The following is a 12,226-nucleotide window of genomic DNA, read 5'->3' on the forward strand; positions in this document are numbered from 1 at the left end:
GGTCCTGTCAGACCTCAACTCTATCGAGATCCAGGGAAAATTACCTCAGGAAAGGTGTTCACATCAAACTTTCCACAAATGTGTTTGAGTTGAAGCAGTTCTGTAAAGGCGAATGGGCACGCATTCCTCCTGAATAACTTTGAGATCACATCCAGATTAGACATGATCCAGAGTTACTGAAGGATGATCCAACATGGGCACATTGCTGCCAAAGGAGGTTGGACCAGCTTTACACTTTGTGGGTTTGCTTATTTTTAACTCCAGTACTAGGAATTTTCTACTATGCTTTTCGTGTAACATGTTTTCCCGTTTGCTGTTGTAATATGGATTTACTGTCCACTGTTTTGTGTTTTTGTTTGTACTGGTGCAGGATGAATTATCTGGGTAAAATGTGTAAATATCTCCACCAGGTGGCGTCAAACCCCCACAGATGGCTGCACTTAAATCCTCCAACCACTGAGTGGAAGTGAAATGCCTGTAAAACCATTTCAGTGAGGCGGAAGCTGCAGAAGAAAAAGCAGTGTCGGGATCATATTTATATTCACAAAAGAAAAAGTTGCTTGTCTTTGATGGTGTGGGTTTTTTTTATATATATGGTAAGAAAATCGTCAGATACGTATTTATGATTACAGAGTGACATATTTGCAGGAGAATGCATGTAAGCAGCTCGTTTAAAAGTAAGCAATAACAGATGCTGCCGTCCAGACAGTGCGAGGATATCCAGGAAAAGCAAAGAATAACTTCTTAGTCAAATCCTCTCAGCTGATTCAGCATTCAGTATAAATGCGCCCCTGCATCACAGTTGTTATACAGGCTGTGCTTGCAGAGAAAATTATTAAATTACTTCTATGTATTATGTCTTTTGTGGTTCTTAGTTTCTTTCTTCCCGCAAGCGGTTGCTCTGATGAACTCACAAATAACAAAGTCTCAGAGTAACCAAACACACTGCATCACTTTTTTATTTCTTTTGTACAATTTTTAATTTTTTATCTTGTATTTTTGCATAATTCTTGTCTGTAGGAATTGTAAATAGGTCATATTTTTTTTCTTATTCTCACTACCTCAAACTGCTGCACCTTAAAATGTTTATAATGTTTATAATTTTGTACATAGTAATTCCACATTTGTCTATTGTTCATTTGTTTATTGTTCACCTTTACCATAGAGAGCGAAACTACCGGAGTCAAATTCCTTGTTGGACAATGTTCGAACCTGGCCAATAAAGATGATTCTGATTCTGATTCTTAGGGCTCATTTACTGCATCCTTGAGCCATGGTCGAAGATCCAGAAGTCCAGCTACTCAGGCGACAGAAGGCCAAACTAATCGAGATTCTCAGTGCAGATGCAGATTTTGTTCTGCAGCATGCAGATGCTCGCCGTCTGCTTTCTCCTCCCGGCTATGAGCGCATCAAAAGTTGCCGTGTTCCCAGTGAGAAGGTGACAGAACTTTTGGATCATGTCATCCAAAGAGGTCCCAAAGAAGCAAAGGGACTCTTCGACCTCCTGAAGGAACACGACATGCAGGAGGCCTTCCCAAGGCTTTCTTATGCCAAGGATCTGCAAGTCCAACCCCCGACTTCAGGTGCAAAACAAAAAAAAAAGTTAATGCAGACCTTTCAGGCTGAATATTAGTCATCTTTAAGCTAACCAGAAATGTGCTCTTTGTTTTAAAGGGGAACATGAAAAATCAGAAAAGAGAAAAAGTTCTTCTGAAAAAGAGGATGACATTCCACCCATGAAAAGCTGCAGAAGAGGTGAGACACTTCAGTAACATCTTTTCTACTTCACAGCATCATCCGCTATAATATTCACCGCTCTCTTGTTGCACAGGTTGTGGTCTAGTGAAGGAGAAGCAGCTGATGTTTGTGGCTCGTAACATTGGCAAGTCGTGGAGAGAAATTGGCATACTGGCTCTGAATATTTCATCCGTGAAGTTGGACCAAATTGAAGTGGACCATTCTGTCCACGTGGATCGGGTCTTCGCCATGCTGCGTTTCTGGCGGAACTGCCAGCGGGGGAAAGCCACTGCCCCTCACCTGCACTCCCTCCTCAGTCAGGACGACTGGGCGCTGCCTCCTGAAAGCATCGACTGTCTGCTGGAAACAGACTGAGAGACATAATGAGGCTGAACTCGCAGAGAAAATGTTTTTACTCACTGTTAGTGAGTATCTCATGACAGGAGACTTGAAGTTCATTTGACAGTGTGACTGTCAAAGAAAGGGCTTAAAAGCTTTCCTTTTCCATGCCTTTTAAAGATATACTTTACATTTGAACACCATACTTTGAATGGTGTTTGAAGTGGACAGCAGAATATTCATCTCTTTTTTATAATTTCTCAGTTTTTTACATTAATAAATCTTCTCTTTTTTTATTATTATTTCTGTAGTTCAGTATTCAAGTCCTCTGAACGTTAAAATCTTACATTTTATCTAGAGGTTTAAGATTGATCTAGTATGTTATGAGCTATAAGCTAAGATGTCGATGTTATATGGTGGAAAAAATATCCTTTACAGAGATCCTTTTCACGAGTAAAAGTAGTAGTACATTCTAAAATTACTCAATTTAAGTTAAAGTCTTTCCTTCTGACATTACATAAGCAGCTATAAAAGGTAACATCAGCAGTAAAATGTTTTGAGTGTTAACTCATAACATTAATTATTTTTTCTTACTGTTTCATAAATATGTAATAGGATTTTATTGCTTTAGTGGTCTTAAATTGATATGATTTAACTAGTTAATCCACTCTTGGATAGGTTCAAATTATATATATATATATATATATATATATATATATATATATATATACCGTATATATATATATACACACACACACACACACACACACACACACACAGTGGGGCAAAAAAGTATTTAGTCAGCCACCAATTGTGCAAGTTCTCCCACTTAAAAAGATGAGGCCTGTCATTTTCATCACAGGTATATCTCAACTATGAGACAAAATGAAAAAAAAAAAAATCCAGAAAATCACATTGTGTGATTTTTAAAGAATGTATTTGAAAATTATAGTGGAAAATAGGTTTTTGGTCAATAACAAAAGTTAATCTCAATACTTCATTATATACACTTTGGCAATGACATAGGTCAAATAGAATAGGAGACTTTATTGATCTCCCAGAGGAGAAATTCAGTCGTGCAGCAGCAGTGTTTTCTGTAAGTCTTCACAAGGTTTTCACACACCGTTGCTGGTATTTTGGTCCATTCCTCCATGCAGATCTCCTCTAGAGCAGTGATGTTTTGGGGCTGTTGCTGGGCAACACAGACTTTCAACTCCCTCCAAAGATTTTCTATGGGGTTGAGATCTGGAGACTGGCTAGGCCACTCCAGGACCTTGAAATGTTTTTTACGAAGCCACTCCTTCGTTGCCCGGGCGGTGTGTTTGGGATCATTGTCATGCTGAAAGACCCAGCCACGTTTCATCTTCAATGCCCTTGCTGATGGAAGGAGGTTCTCACTCAAAATCTCATGATACATGGCCTCATTCATTCTTTCCCTTACACGGATCAGTTGTCCTGGTCCTTTTGCAGAAAAACATCCCCAAAGCACGATGTTTCCACCCCCGTGCTTCACAGTAGGTTTGGTGTTCTTTGGATGCAACTCAGCTTTCTTTCTCCTCCAAACATGACAAGTTGTGTTTCTACCAAAAAGTTCTATTTTGGTTTCATCTGACCAAATAACATTCTCCCAATCCCCTTCTGCATCATCCAAATGCTCTCTAGTAAACGTCAGACGGGCCTGGACTTGTACTGGCTTCAGCAGGGGGACACGTCTGGCACTGCAGGATCTGAGTCCCTGGTGGCGTAATGTGTTACTGATGGTACCTTTGTTACTTTGGTCCCAGCTCTCTGCAGGTCATTCACTAGGTCCCCGTGTGGTTCTGGGATTTTTACTCACATTCTTGTGATCATTTTTACCCCACGGGGTGAGATCTTGCGTGGAGCCCCAGGTGGAGGGAGATTATCAGTGGTCTTGTATGTCTTCCATTTTCTAATAATTGCTCCCACAGTTGATTTCTTCACACCAAGCTGCTTACCTATTGCAGATTCAGTCTTCCCAGCCTGGTGCAGGTCTACAGTTTAGTTTCTCACATCCTTTGACAGCTCTTTGGTCTTGGCCATAGTGGAGTTTGGAGTGTGACTGTTTGAGGTTGTGGACAGGTGTCTTTTATACTGATAACCAGTTAAGACAGGTGCCATTAATACAGGTAACAAGTGGAGGACAGAGGAGCCTCTTAAAGAAGAAGTTACAGGTCTGTGAAAGCCAGAAATCCTGCTTGTTTGTAGGTGACCAAATACTTATTTTACCCAGAAATTTACCAATGAAATGTATGTGTGTAATAATAATAGTAGCGCTTTTAAAAGATCTCAAAGACGCTTCACAGACACAAAGATAAAACATAGAGAGCAAGAAAATTAAAATGAAAAACTACCGGATAAAAAAGATAAGAGATAAAGGATAAGAAACAATTCACACATTAAAAGCTGTTCGGAAGAGGTGGGTTAGTCTGTGCAATTGCGGATGTGTGGAGACAGGAGGTTGGCATCGGATATATATATGGATATAGTGTGATATAGGATATATCTACATATATATGTGTGTGTGTGTGTGTGTGTGTGTGTGTGTGTGTGTGTGTGTGTGTGTGTGTGTGTGTGTGTGTGTGTGTGAGTTACGTAGATTTAAAATACTTTAGACCTACTTTGTTTTTAATAATTAACTCTTAAGTTGATTATTTCTAAAGATCATTAAAAATTATCATGTGAAATCTTATTTTAGACGTGTGTGTGTGTGTGTGTGTGTGTGTGTGTGTGTATAAATATAAATATAATATATATATATATATATATATATATATATATATATATATATATATATATATATATATATATATATATATATATATATATATATATATATATATATATATTATATATTATATATGGAAAAATGCTAAACAACTGGTGTATCAACAAGCAACGGGTCCACCTAATTTTGCACGACAGCGCTGCTAATAAGAAGAAGGCTATGGGGTTAATATATACATCCATGGATGCAGAGTGTGGATTGTCGCGTAAAGTGAGTTCAATAAAGTTGCTTGTCTGGGGAGATCTGCGCATGCGCACAGCAGTGTTACATCGGAACCAAATCAATAAAACTTCAGTTCAAACGGTGACTGAAACCTGAGCTCCATCTGCTCCACTTCACTTCCAGGCGGGGCCGCGCACTGGCCGACTCGGCGTGCACGAGGGCTGGCTTTCTAAACGCAGCGCGATAGACGCCCGAGGAGGATTGTAGGTCACTTCAAACACACACATTTTATTATTTAAGCCAGGAAAGCACAGTAAGAAGTAAGAGTACAGTCTAAAAAGCACATTACTGGCTTTACTTTATAACAGTGTTGCACTTTTTACTCGTTAATAGTTGCACTATTATTACTTGATTGTTCAAATTACCTCAAAGAAACCTGCACTGTTTTAAGTGCAGATCTCTATGTTAATGGTAAAATAAGGTGAATAAAATATAAATAGGGGACAACCTGGATCTGTTTATTTTGTATTTGTTCTTTTTTGTTTTTAATAATTAACTCTTAAGTTGATTATTTCTAAAGATCATAAAAAATTATCATGTGAAATCTTATTTTAGACGGATTGATACTCTTATTTACCGATTAACAGTTAAATACATTGTTTTATTCAGAAAGAATCCAAACATAACCTGATAGAAAACAATTTAGTTTCTTTTTTTTGACAGACACTTATAAATCAGAAGTTGCTGTTTCTCCCAGTTTCCACTATAATCTTAGACAACATTAATTAACCTTTGGTCGTGGACAAAGGTTGATTCCCTCCCGCTCTTGTTTTTCCTTAGTTGTGCTTTGCAGTCCTTTTCTGCAGTCTGGGTGTCGGCTCAGTTTATTAGGTCAGCGGAGAGTCAACAACTTTGAAAAGTGTGAATATGGCACATGTGCCTCCTTCTGCATGTAAGTACAATGTGAAACATGTTTATCTTCATTTTGGAGAGCGAGTCCCTCACGTAAAGTGTTTAAACTGTTACACCGGCAGCGGGTGGACCGGTTCACCAACGTGACCTGAGCCAACCTCTGATTGACCACGCAGAAGGCCAGCTCTTCCTGAATGAAGCCATCAAAATTATCGTGGAGGAAGTGCTCTGCAAGGGCACAGATGTCAAAGAGAAGGTATTTGTGTGCAACACAGAATATCTCACCCACCACGTTACATTTTTTTAACAGTATCTTTAATCCAGATGTTCCTCCTGCAGGTGTGTGAGTGGAAGGAGCCGGATGAGCTCTCGGTGTTGCTGGATCTGCAGCTGAGAGAGACTGGAGAGACACAAGACAGGCTCCTGCAGAGAGTCAGAGACGTCGCCAGGTACAGCGTCAAGACAAGTAAGGCTGACAGAGACAGGTGAAACTGTTAAAAAGACTCGATTGTTTTTCATACTTGAGACTTTGTTCATTTGTGAATTTCAGGTCACCCACGTTTCTTTAATCAGCAGTTTGGCGGGGTGGACTATCATGCCCTGGCTGGACGCTTCCTCACAGAAGCCCTGAACACTAACCTGTAAGAGATATCTGAAAATGACACCGATAAATCTACAACTACATCAGGCAATGTTGAGTGAAATATCTAGAGGTTACATTGAAACGGAACAAAATGCTGCTTTAAGTCACTGACGTTCAAATCTTTTGTTACTTGTGAGCTGCACGTTCTTTGACGACAGACTGAATCCTAGTTGGGCTACTTTAATAGTTTTCCACTTTGTGCAAACTTTACAAAGACATGGTTGAGGAAGAAGAGAGCACAGGTACCAGACTGGCCCCTAAGCAGCCCTGACCTGTCTCCAATAATAAAAGTATGGAGAGCAAAAAAAAAATGCAAACTTTGAATGTGTTCACAGTAAGAAGAGGAAAAAATAAGCACTGAAATGCTTCATACAGGATCCTCAGTGCCAGAATGCATTTTAAGTGTTATGAGAAGGAAAGGCAATACTGCAAAGTGGTTAAAGCTGCTACTGTACTGACTTTTTTGGGGTGTGTTGCGGGCCTGAAATGCAAAAATTGATGTACATTAACAAATTAAATGAAATTGCTGATTTGTGGTAGCACATTTTGCACTCCGTGTTTCCTCTTTTCATTGTGGTATTCTCGGCCAGGCTCATGCAAAATGTGCTGGACCATGTCTGAGCCGAACACGTTTGTCTTTGCCTCATCTGAACTCCAAATGTGCCGCCACTGTTCGTCAGACCGCTATTAATGTTCTTTGGCGAGGTTAAACACTGAGGTTTCCTTCCAAGAACAAGCAAGGGGTTTTGTTTTTTGGATGTCAACCTTAAACGGTGGCATCCCAGGGGTTTTTATGAGTCTGAAGCGCTCTCCATTGTCTTATTTTCGGCTGCTCTGAATAGTGTGTCCATGCAGGAACACATGACTACTACGGCTGTTTTGACTGATACTTTTCCCCTCAAACATGCAGAAACATGAGGCTGATGGCTCCAACAAGCTCTCGTGTTCACGAATCATTGTACAATAGTGCCCATGCAGGAACACTAATTAGAAATCACAGGTGTTTTCACTCTTGCTTCAGTGAGCACGATAACAAGCCAGCTGGTCCCTCTCCTCTGTAGTTTGGAGGAGGCTGCATCTATTGTAAAAACGGTCACACATTTTGATTTGTTAAACTGCAAAACAACTGTTCACTCAGGACAGGCTTGAGATGTAAATGAGATCAGGCCCAGAGACAGACCTGGCATTTATAAATCTTGCTCAAATACGTCTTGTTGCCAAATAAAGCAGTGAGGTATGAGTATAAAACAGCGGAAAGTTAAAAGCTTAAGTTTAACACATCAAAATCGAAATTTGGATTGACTAAATGCATTAAAATCGGCTTTAGGAAAATGTTTATTAATTTATCTGTTAAAGATTTGAAAGGCCTTGTGTAAAAATTGTAACATAAGTGAGTAATTAAGTTTTAGTTAAGCATGTGATAACTCTGGATCTGATGCTACAAAGTGTTTCCCAATGAAATATAAAAGAAAGATACTGACATTGATAATCATATTTTCCTGATGTCATTTGCAGCTTCACCTATGAGGTTGCTCCAGTCTTTGTGCTCATGGAGGGCGAGCTTCTGAGAGGGTTACGCCAGCTGGTGGGCTGGATGGATGGTGATGGCCTTTTCTGTCCTGGGGGATCCACTTCCAACATGTATGCCATGAATCTTGCGCGATACCAACTCTTCCCGGAGGTCAAAAGCAAGGGGATGTGGGGTCTCCCCCGGCTAGCCATCTTTACATCTCCAGAGGTCAGGATGGTTGTTGAACACCACGTGTCTCAGTGAGCACACTAGAACTTTTCAGAGATCTTCAGTGAAGATTTATGTTTACTTTTGTCTGTCTGACACCAGGATGCATCTTTGTGTTTTGCAGAGCCATTACTCTGTGAAGAAAGGGGCCGCATTTCTGGGTTTTGGTACTGACAATGTCATCTTTGTGAAAGTGGACAATGGGTAATGACTTGTTTATTCATTTCTTAAAGAATCAAAATTGCCAAAACGTGTTGCACTTATTGCACATGTATTTTATTATACTTCAGGAACTTGGTGAGGATCAAAGGGAAATAGAAATATTTTTAATAATGGCCCAGTAATTGTAATCAAAACGGAAACTTTGTTTTTCTTCCATCACTTTATTAATATTATCTCATCTGCTACAGAGGTCACATGATCCCAGAAGACCTTGAGGAAAAGATAAAGCTGTCTAAATCTCAGGTACATTCGCTGATGCTCAAGTCAAGATACAGTATATCTATTCAACATGGAGGGAAGTTACTGGCTACAGCCAACTGTAGCCTTAAAAACCCAAACAGAGGGAAACTTCACTCACCTCCAGTTTATTTCTTCAGGGTTTGGTACCATTCTTCGTTTGGTGTACAGCAGGTACCACGGTGCAGGGATCTTTTGACCCTTTTGATGGCGTTGCTGATGTGTGTGAGAAGCACAAGCTCTGGATGCACGTCGACGTGAGTCCTCCGAAAAGGTTTCTGAATTTAGATTTTGAGGTGCTTTTCAGTGTCATCTGTTTTGTTTAAGGCTGCGTGGGGTGGAAGTGTCCTCTTTTCCAAGCAGCACAGACATCTGATGAAAGGAGTTGACAGGTATTAAGACGTACAAAAGCGGAGTTTAAAAAGTGTGCCGATTGTGATCATTTGCCATATTGTGTGTGTTACAAGAGTAAATTCAGTGGCCTGGAATCCACACAAGATGCTGATTGCTGGCCTGCAGTGTTCTGCTTTGCTTTTGAAGGACACCACGGTTTGACTTCAGATTAAGACTTCAAATTCAAAATTAAAGATGAATTTGCTCCTTTTTTTCTAACAATTTGTTTGTGTTCTTCAGAACTTGCTGAGGCAATGCCACAGTGCCAACGCCTCATACCTCTTCCAACAAGACAAATTCTACGATGTGAACCTGGACATCGGGGATAAGTCTGTGCAGTGCAGCCGCAAGGTGGATTGTCTGAAATTGTGGTTGATGTGGAAAGCCATCGGCTCCGCTGGCTTTGAAGAGCGTATAGACAAAGCTTTCATCCATGTAAGGTAAGTAAAGCCTTGTTACAGCTCTCAGCATCTCTTTTGGACATATCCACTTAAATAAAGAACAACACTTTGGATTAAACCCCTCAAAGGCTGATCAATGGTTCATCCCAGTTAATCGTTCCATCCAATAAAACATAAAGAATAACTTCTTTAACCAGCTCCCCAACTACAGTAGCAAGACTCCCTGGAGTCCAGTTTGATGACCGGTTATCCTTCACCTAGCATGCCTCAGCTGTCTGGCCTTGTTGACACAGTCAGACGCATCAGACATGGCATGAAATTTCTGATGTTGAAAAGTGCGTCTCAACATCAGAAATTTCATGCCATGTCTGACACGGTATGTCACCCCACTCAAGATTACAGTAATTTCTTTGTCTACCAAAAAAGGCACACACCCCTCTACTGGCTGTCTGTGCCTGCCAGCATCAAATTTAAGCTACTAATGGTTGCCTGCAACGTGAGTGCAGGGTCGACACCCAGCTATCTATGCTCATTCATACAGATGCCTTGACAACTGCGCTGCTCTCAGGGTTTCTACACACATCAGTTTCAGTTCAGACAGTTCTGATTGGTGGTACCAAACCTCTCCTCGCACCCCCTTTTCTTACATGATCCAATCCACTACAGCAGGACTATTATCTTAAATTTCAGTTTCTTGAATAAAGAGAATAAGAGTGTGAAAACTTATTTTTACAGGTATTTGGTGGAACAGATGAAGAAAAGAGATGGGTTCCAACTTTTAAACATGGTAAGTTCACATCTAAATTACACGTTTCTGTTTTGTATTGTTACAATGTTACAACCCCGTGTTTGGATTGCATCTCTACGGACAGCCGGAGTTTGTGAATGTATGCTTCTGGTTCATACCACCAAGTCTCAGAGGGAAGGAGAAAACGGCAGATTACCAGGAAAGACTGGCCAAAGTGAGTTTCTATATGACATCAGAGAAATAAGTGAAGATTTAAGTCGTGTTTGAATTTTCTAGTTCCTTTATGAGAATACATACATATATATTTTGACTTAATTTATATGCAGCATTCTTGTTAAGAACAATAAATGTACTAACTTGTTATCAAAGTGTGTCATTTTATTTTTATTTTGCTAAAAGGTAGCACCAACCATTAAGGAACGCATGATGAAGCAAGGCACCATGATGGTGGGCTACCAGCCTCTTGGAGACAAGGTCAACTTCTTCCGTGTGACTGTGCTATCACCTCTCGTCTCCAACAAAGACATGGACTTCTTCCTTGATGAAATTGAGCGACTGGGAAATGTTTTGTGAACACAGTCCAAACCTTTCAGATATAAAAACATATTCACCATCTTGGATTTAAGGTTATGCGCAGAATCTGCACATAAAAAAAAGATTTGTATGCATTCACAAAGTTTTGCATTCTAACAAGATAATGAAATTAACAAATAAGTGTCTGATCTGGATGAATGTTGTATTTGTTATTTCTATATGTAAACTGTAAACTTTAAATTGGGTTTTTCAGTAACTTAAAAAATTTATCTGAAATGGGTTTGCCATGTATTTTTTTTCTTTTATAGTAGTGTAGTAATGCGAGTGAATTATTACTTTTCACACTTTCCATCCGTCCACTTTTTTGACTGGAAAAACAGGGCTTGGATTTTTTTCCTTTTTTTCCGATCTTTCAAATGATCGTATCAATAATATAAGACAGAAAAATATTATCTTAGCTGAAAGGCTGGAAAGTCTACATTAGGCATTTTTCGTAGAAAGGTTCTTATATTTAGTGTGACTTTCAAATTAGATTTTCATGTTTTTATTCCTGGTTTTATCTTTATGCTTTTGGTAAACTGTTTGTTTTTTTCATTGATTTGTTTTGTGTGAATTGGTTGATGTGCATTTCCTTGTGTCATGGATTCTATAACAGTTTTTAAAATTGTGTTTTGATTTATTAAATTATATGGAGTTCATAGGTTGCTTCTCTTTTTTTGTAACCTTTTTTGATTAAAAGATTCCGGTGACAATACAAAATGAATGAATGATTGCGTAATTGGTTAGTTGATTAGTTTATCTTGTATTAACATTTTTTCTTTTAATTAGAGCAGATTTATTGTCATTGCACATTAGACGTACAATGAAATTTACCATGCCATGCCTATATTAAAAGAAAATTATGAATTACATTTTTTTTTTTTCCTTTTACAAAAATCAAAACAGAACTGTCATATAAAAAAAACTCACATGACACTAGACTTAGTAATTTTATAGTCAATGCTTTTAGTTACGGCATTAGTAAATTAAAATCAATCTCAGCGTATTTTTTTTTTTTTTTTTTTACAATAAATCTCAAAATACAATGCAAAATTAAGAACAAGGCTAACATACAAATACAGACATTCGAGCACCATATAGAAAAGAAATAAACAAAAGAATATATAAAGAACAAAACAGTTGAATGTAAATTAAACATAAATAAAAATAAAAACAACATAATGTGCGAGAGTAGGTTTCATGTAGTCAAATTGAACAATTTACAGATGCCGATGCTTTCTTGTGCCTTTCGGTTTTTTGATGAGTAAATTGACAAGTTATTTTTTAAGTACAAGGAGTTCAGGTTTTCTGCGGA

At 38.8% G+C, this 12,226-nt stretch overlaps 2 protein-coding genes across 2 annotated transcripts; both read left to right on the forward strand.

Annotated features, from left to right (window-relative positions):
* Positions 1 to 497: 497 nt before the first annotated feature.
* zgc:174906 (uncharacterized protein LOC571548 homolog) lies at positions 498 to 2,343 on the forward strand. The gene is made up of 4 exons (XM_061734955.1): positions 498 to 596; positions 1,249 to 1,583; positions 1,675 to 1,755; positions 1,832 to 2,343. Exons 2-4 carry the CDS (start codon positions 1,274 to 1,276, stop codon positions 2,110 to 2,112), a joined length of 672 nt encoding a protein of 223 aa, XP_061590939.1. The 5' UTR covers positions 498 to 596; positions 1,249 to 1,273; the 3' UTR covers positions 2,113 to 2,343.
* A 2,824-nt stretch (positions 2,344 to 5,167) lies between these two features.
* Positions 5,168 to 12,217, forward strand: csad (cysteine sulfinic acid decarboxylase). Its single transcript, XM_061736082.1, has 15 exons — positions 5,168 to 5,307; positions 5,885 to 5,996; positions 6,079 to 6,212; positions 6,296 to 6,422; positions 6,507 to 6,597; positions 8,115 to 8,337; positions 8,462 to 8,541; positions 8,748 to 8,802; positions 8,937 to 9,053; positions 9,124 to 9,188; positions 9,264 to 9,345; positions 9,430 to 9,629; positions 10,326 to 10,377; positions 10,463 to 10,552; positions 10,738 to 12,217. Exons 2-15 carry the CDS (start codon positions 5,972 to 5,974, stop codon positions 10,909 to 10,911), a joined length of 1,515 nt encoding a protein of 504 aa, XP_061592066.1. The 5' UTR covers positions 5,168 to 5,307; positions 5,885 to 5,971; the 3' UTR covers positions 10,912 to 12,217.
* The last annotated feature ends 9 nt before the right edge of the window (positions 12,218 to 12,226 follow it).

The sequence above is a fragment of the Cololabis saira genome, chromosome 12, assembly GCF_033807715.1.
Source record: "Cololabis saira isolate AMF1-May2022 chromosome 12, fColSai1.1, whole genome shotgun sequence".
Taxonomy (NCBI): Eukaryota; Metazoa; Chordata; class Actinopteri; order Beloniformes; family Belonidae; genus Cololabis; species Cololabis saira.

Excerpts from the sequence above, each read along its gene's own strand:
- csad (XM_061736082.1), top strand. The coding sequence starts at position 5,972 with ATGGCACATGTGCCTCCTTCTGCAT. Across the intron at positions 8,338-8,461 it reads CCATCTTTACATCTCCAGAG|AGCCATTACTCTGTGAAGAA; the intron begins GTCAGGATGGTT and ends TGTGTTTTGCAG. Across the intron at positions 8,542-8,747 it reads TTTGTGAAAGTGGACAATGG|AGGTCACATGATCCCAGAAG; the intron begins GTAATGACTTGT and ends CATCTGCTACAG.
- zgc:174906 (XM_061734955.1), top strand. The coding sequence starts at position 1,274 with ATGGTCGAAGATCCAGAAGTCCAGCTACTCAGGCGACAGAAGGCCAAA. Across the intron at positions 1,584-1,674 it reads AGTCCAACCCCCGACTTCAG|GGGAACATGAAAAATCAGAA; the intron begins GTGCAAAACAAA and ends TTTGTTTTAAAG. Across the intron at positions 1,756-1,831 it reads CATGAAAAGCTGCAGAAGAG|GTTGTGGTCTAGTGAAGGAG; the intron begins GTGAGACACTTC and ends CTTGTTGCACAG.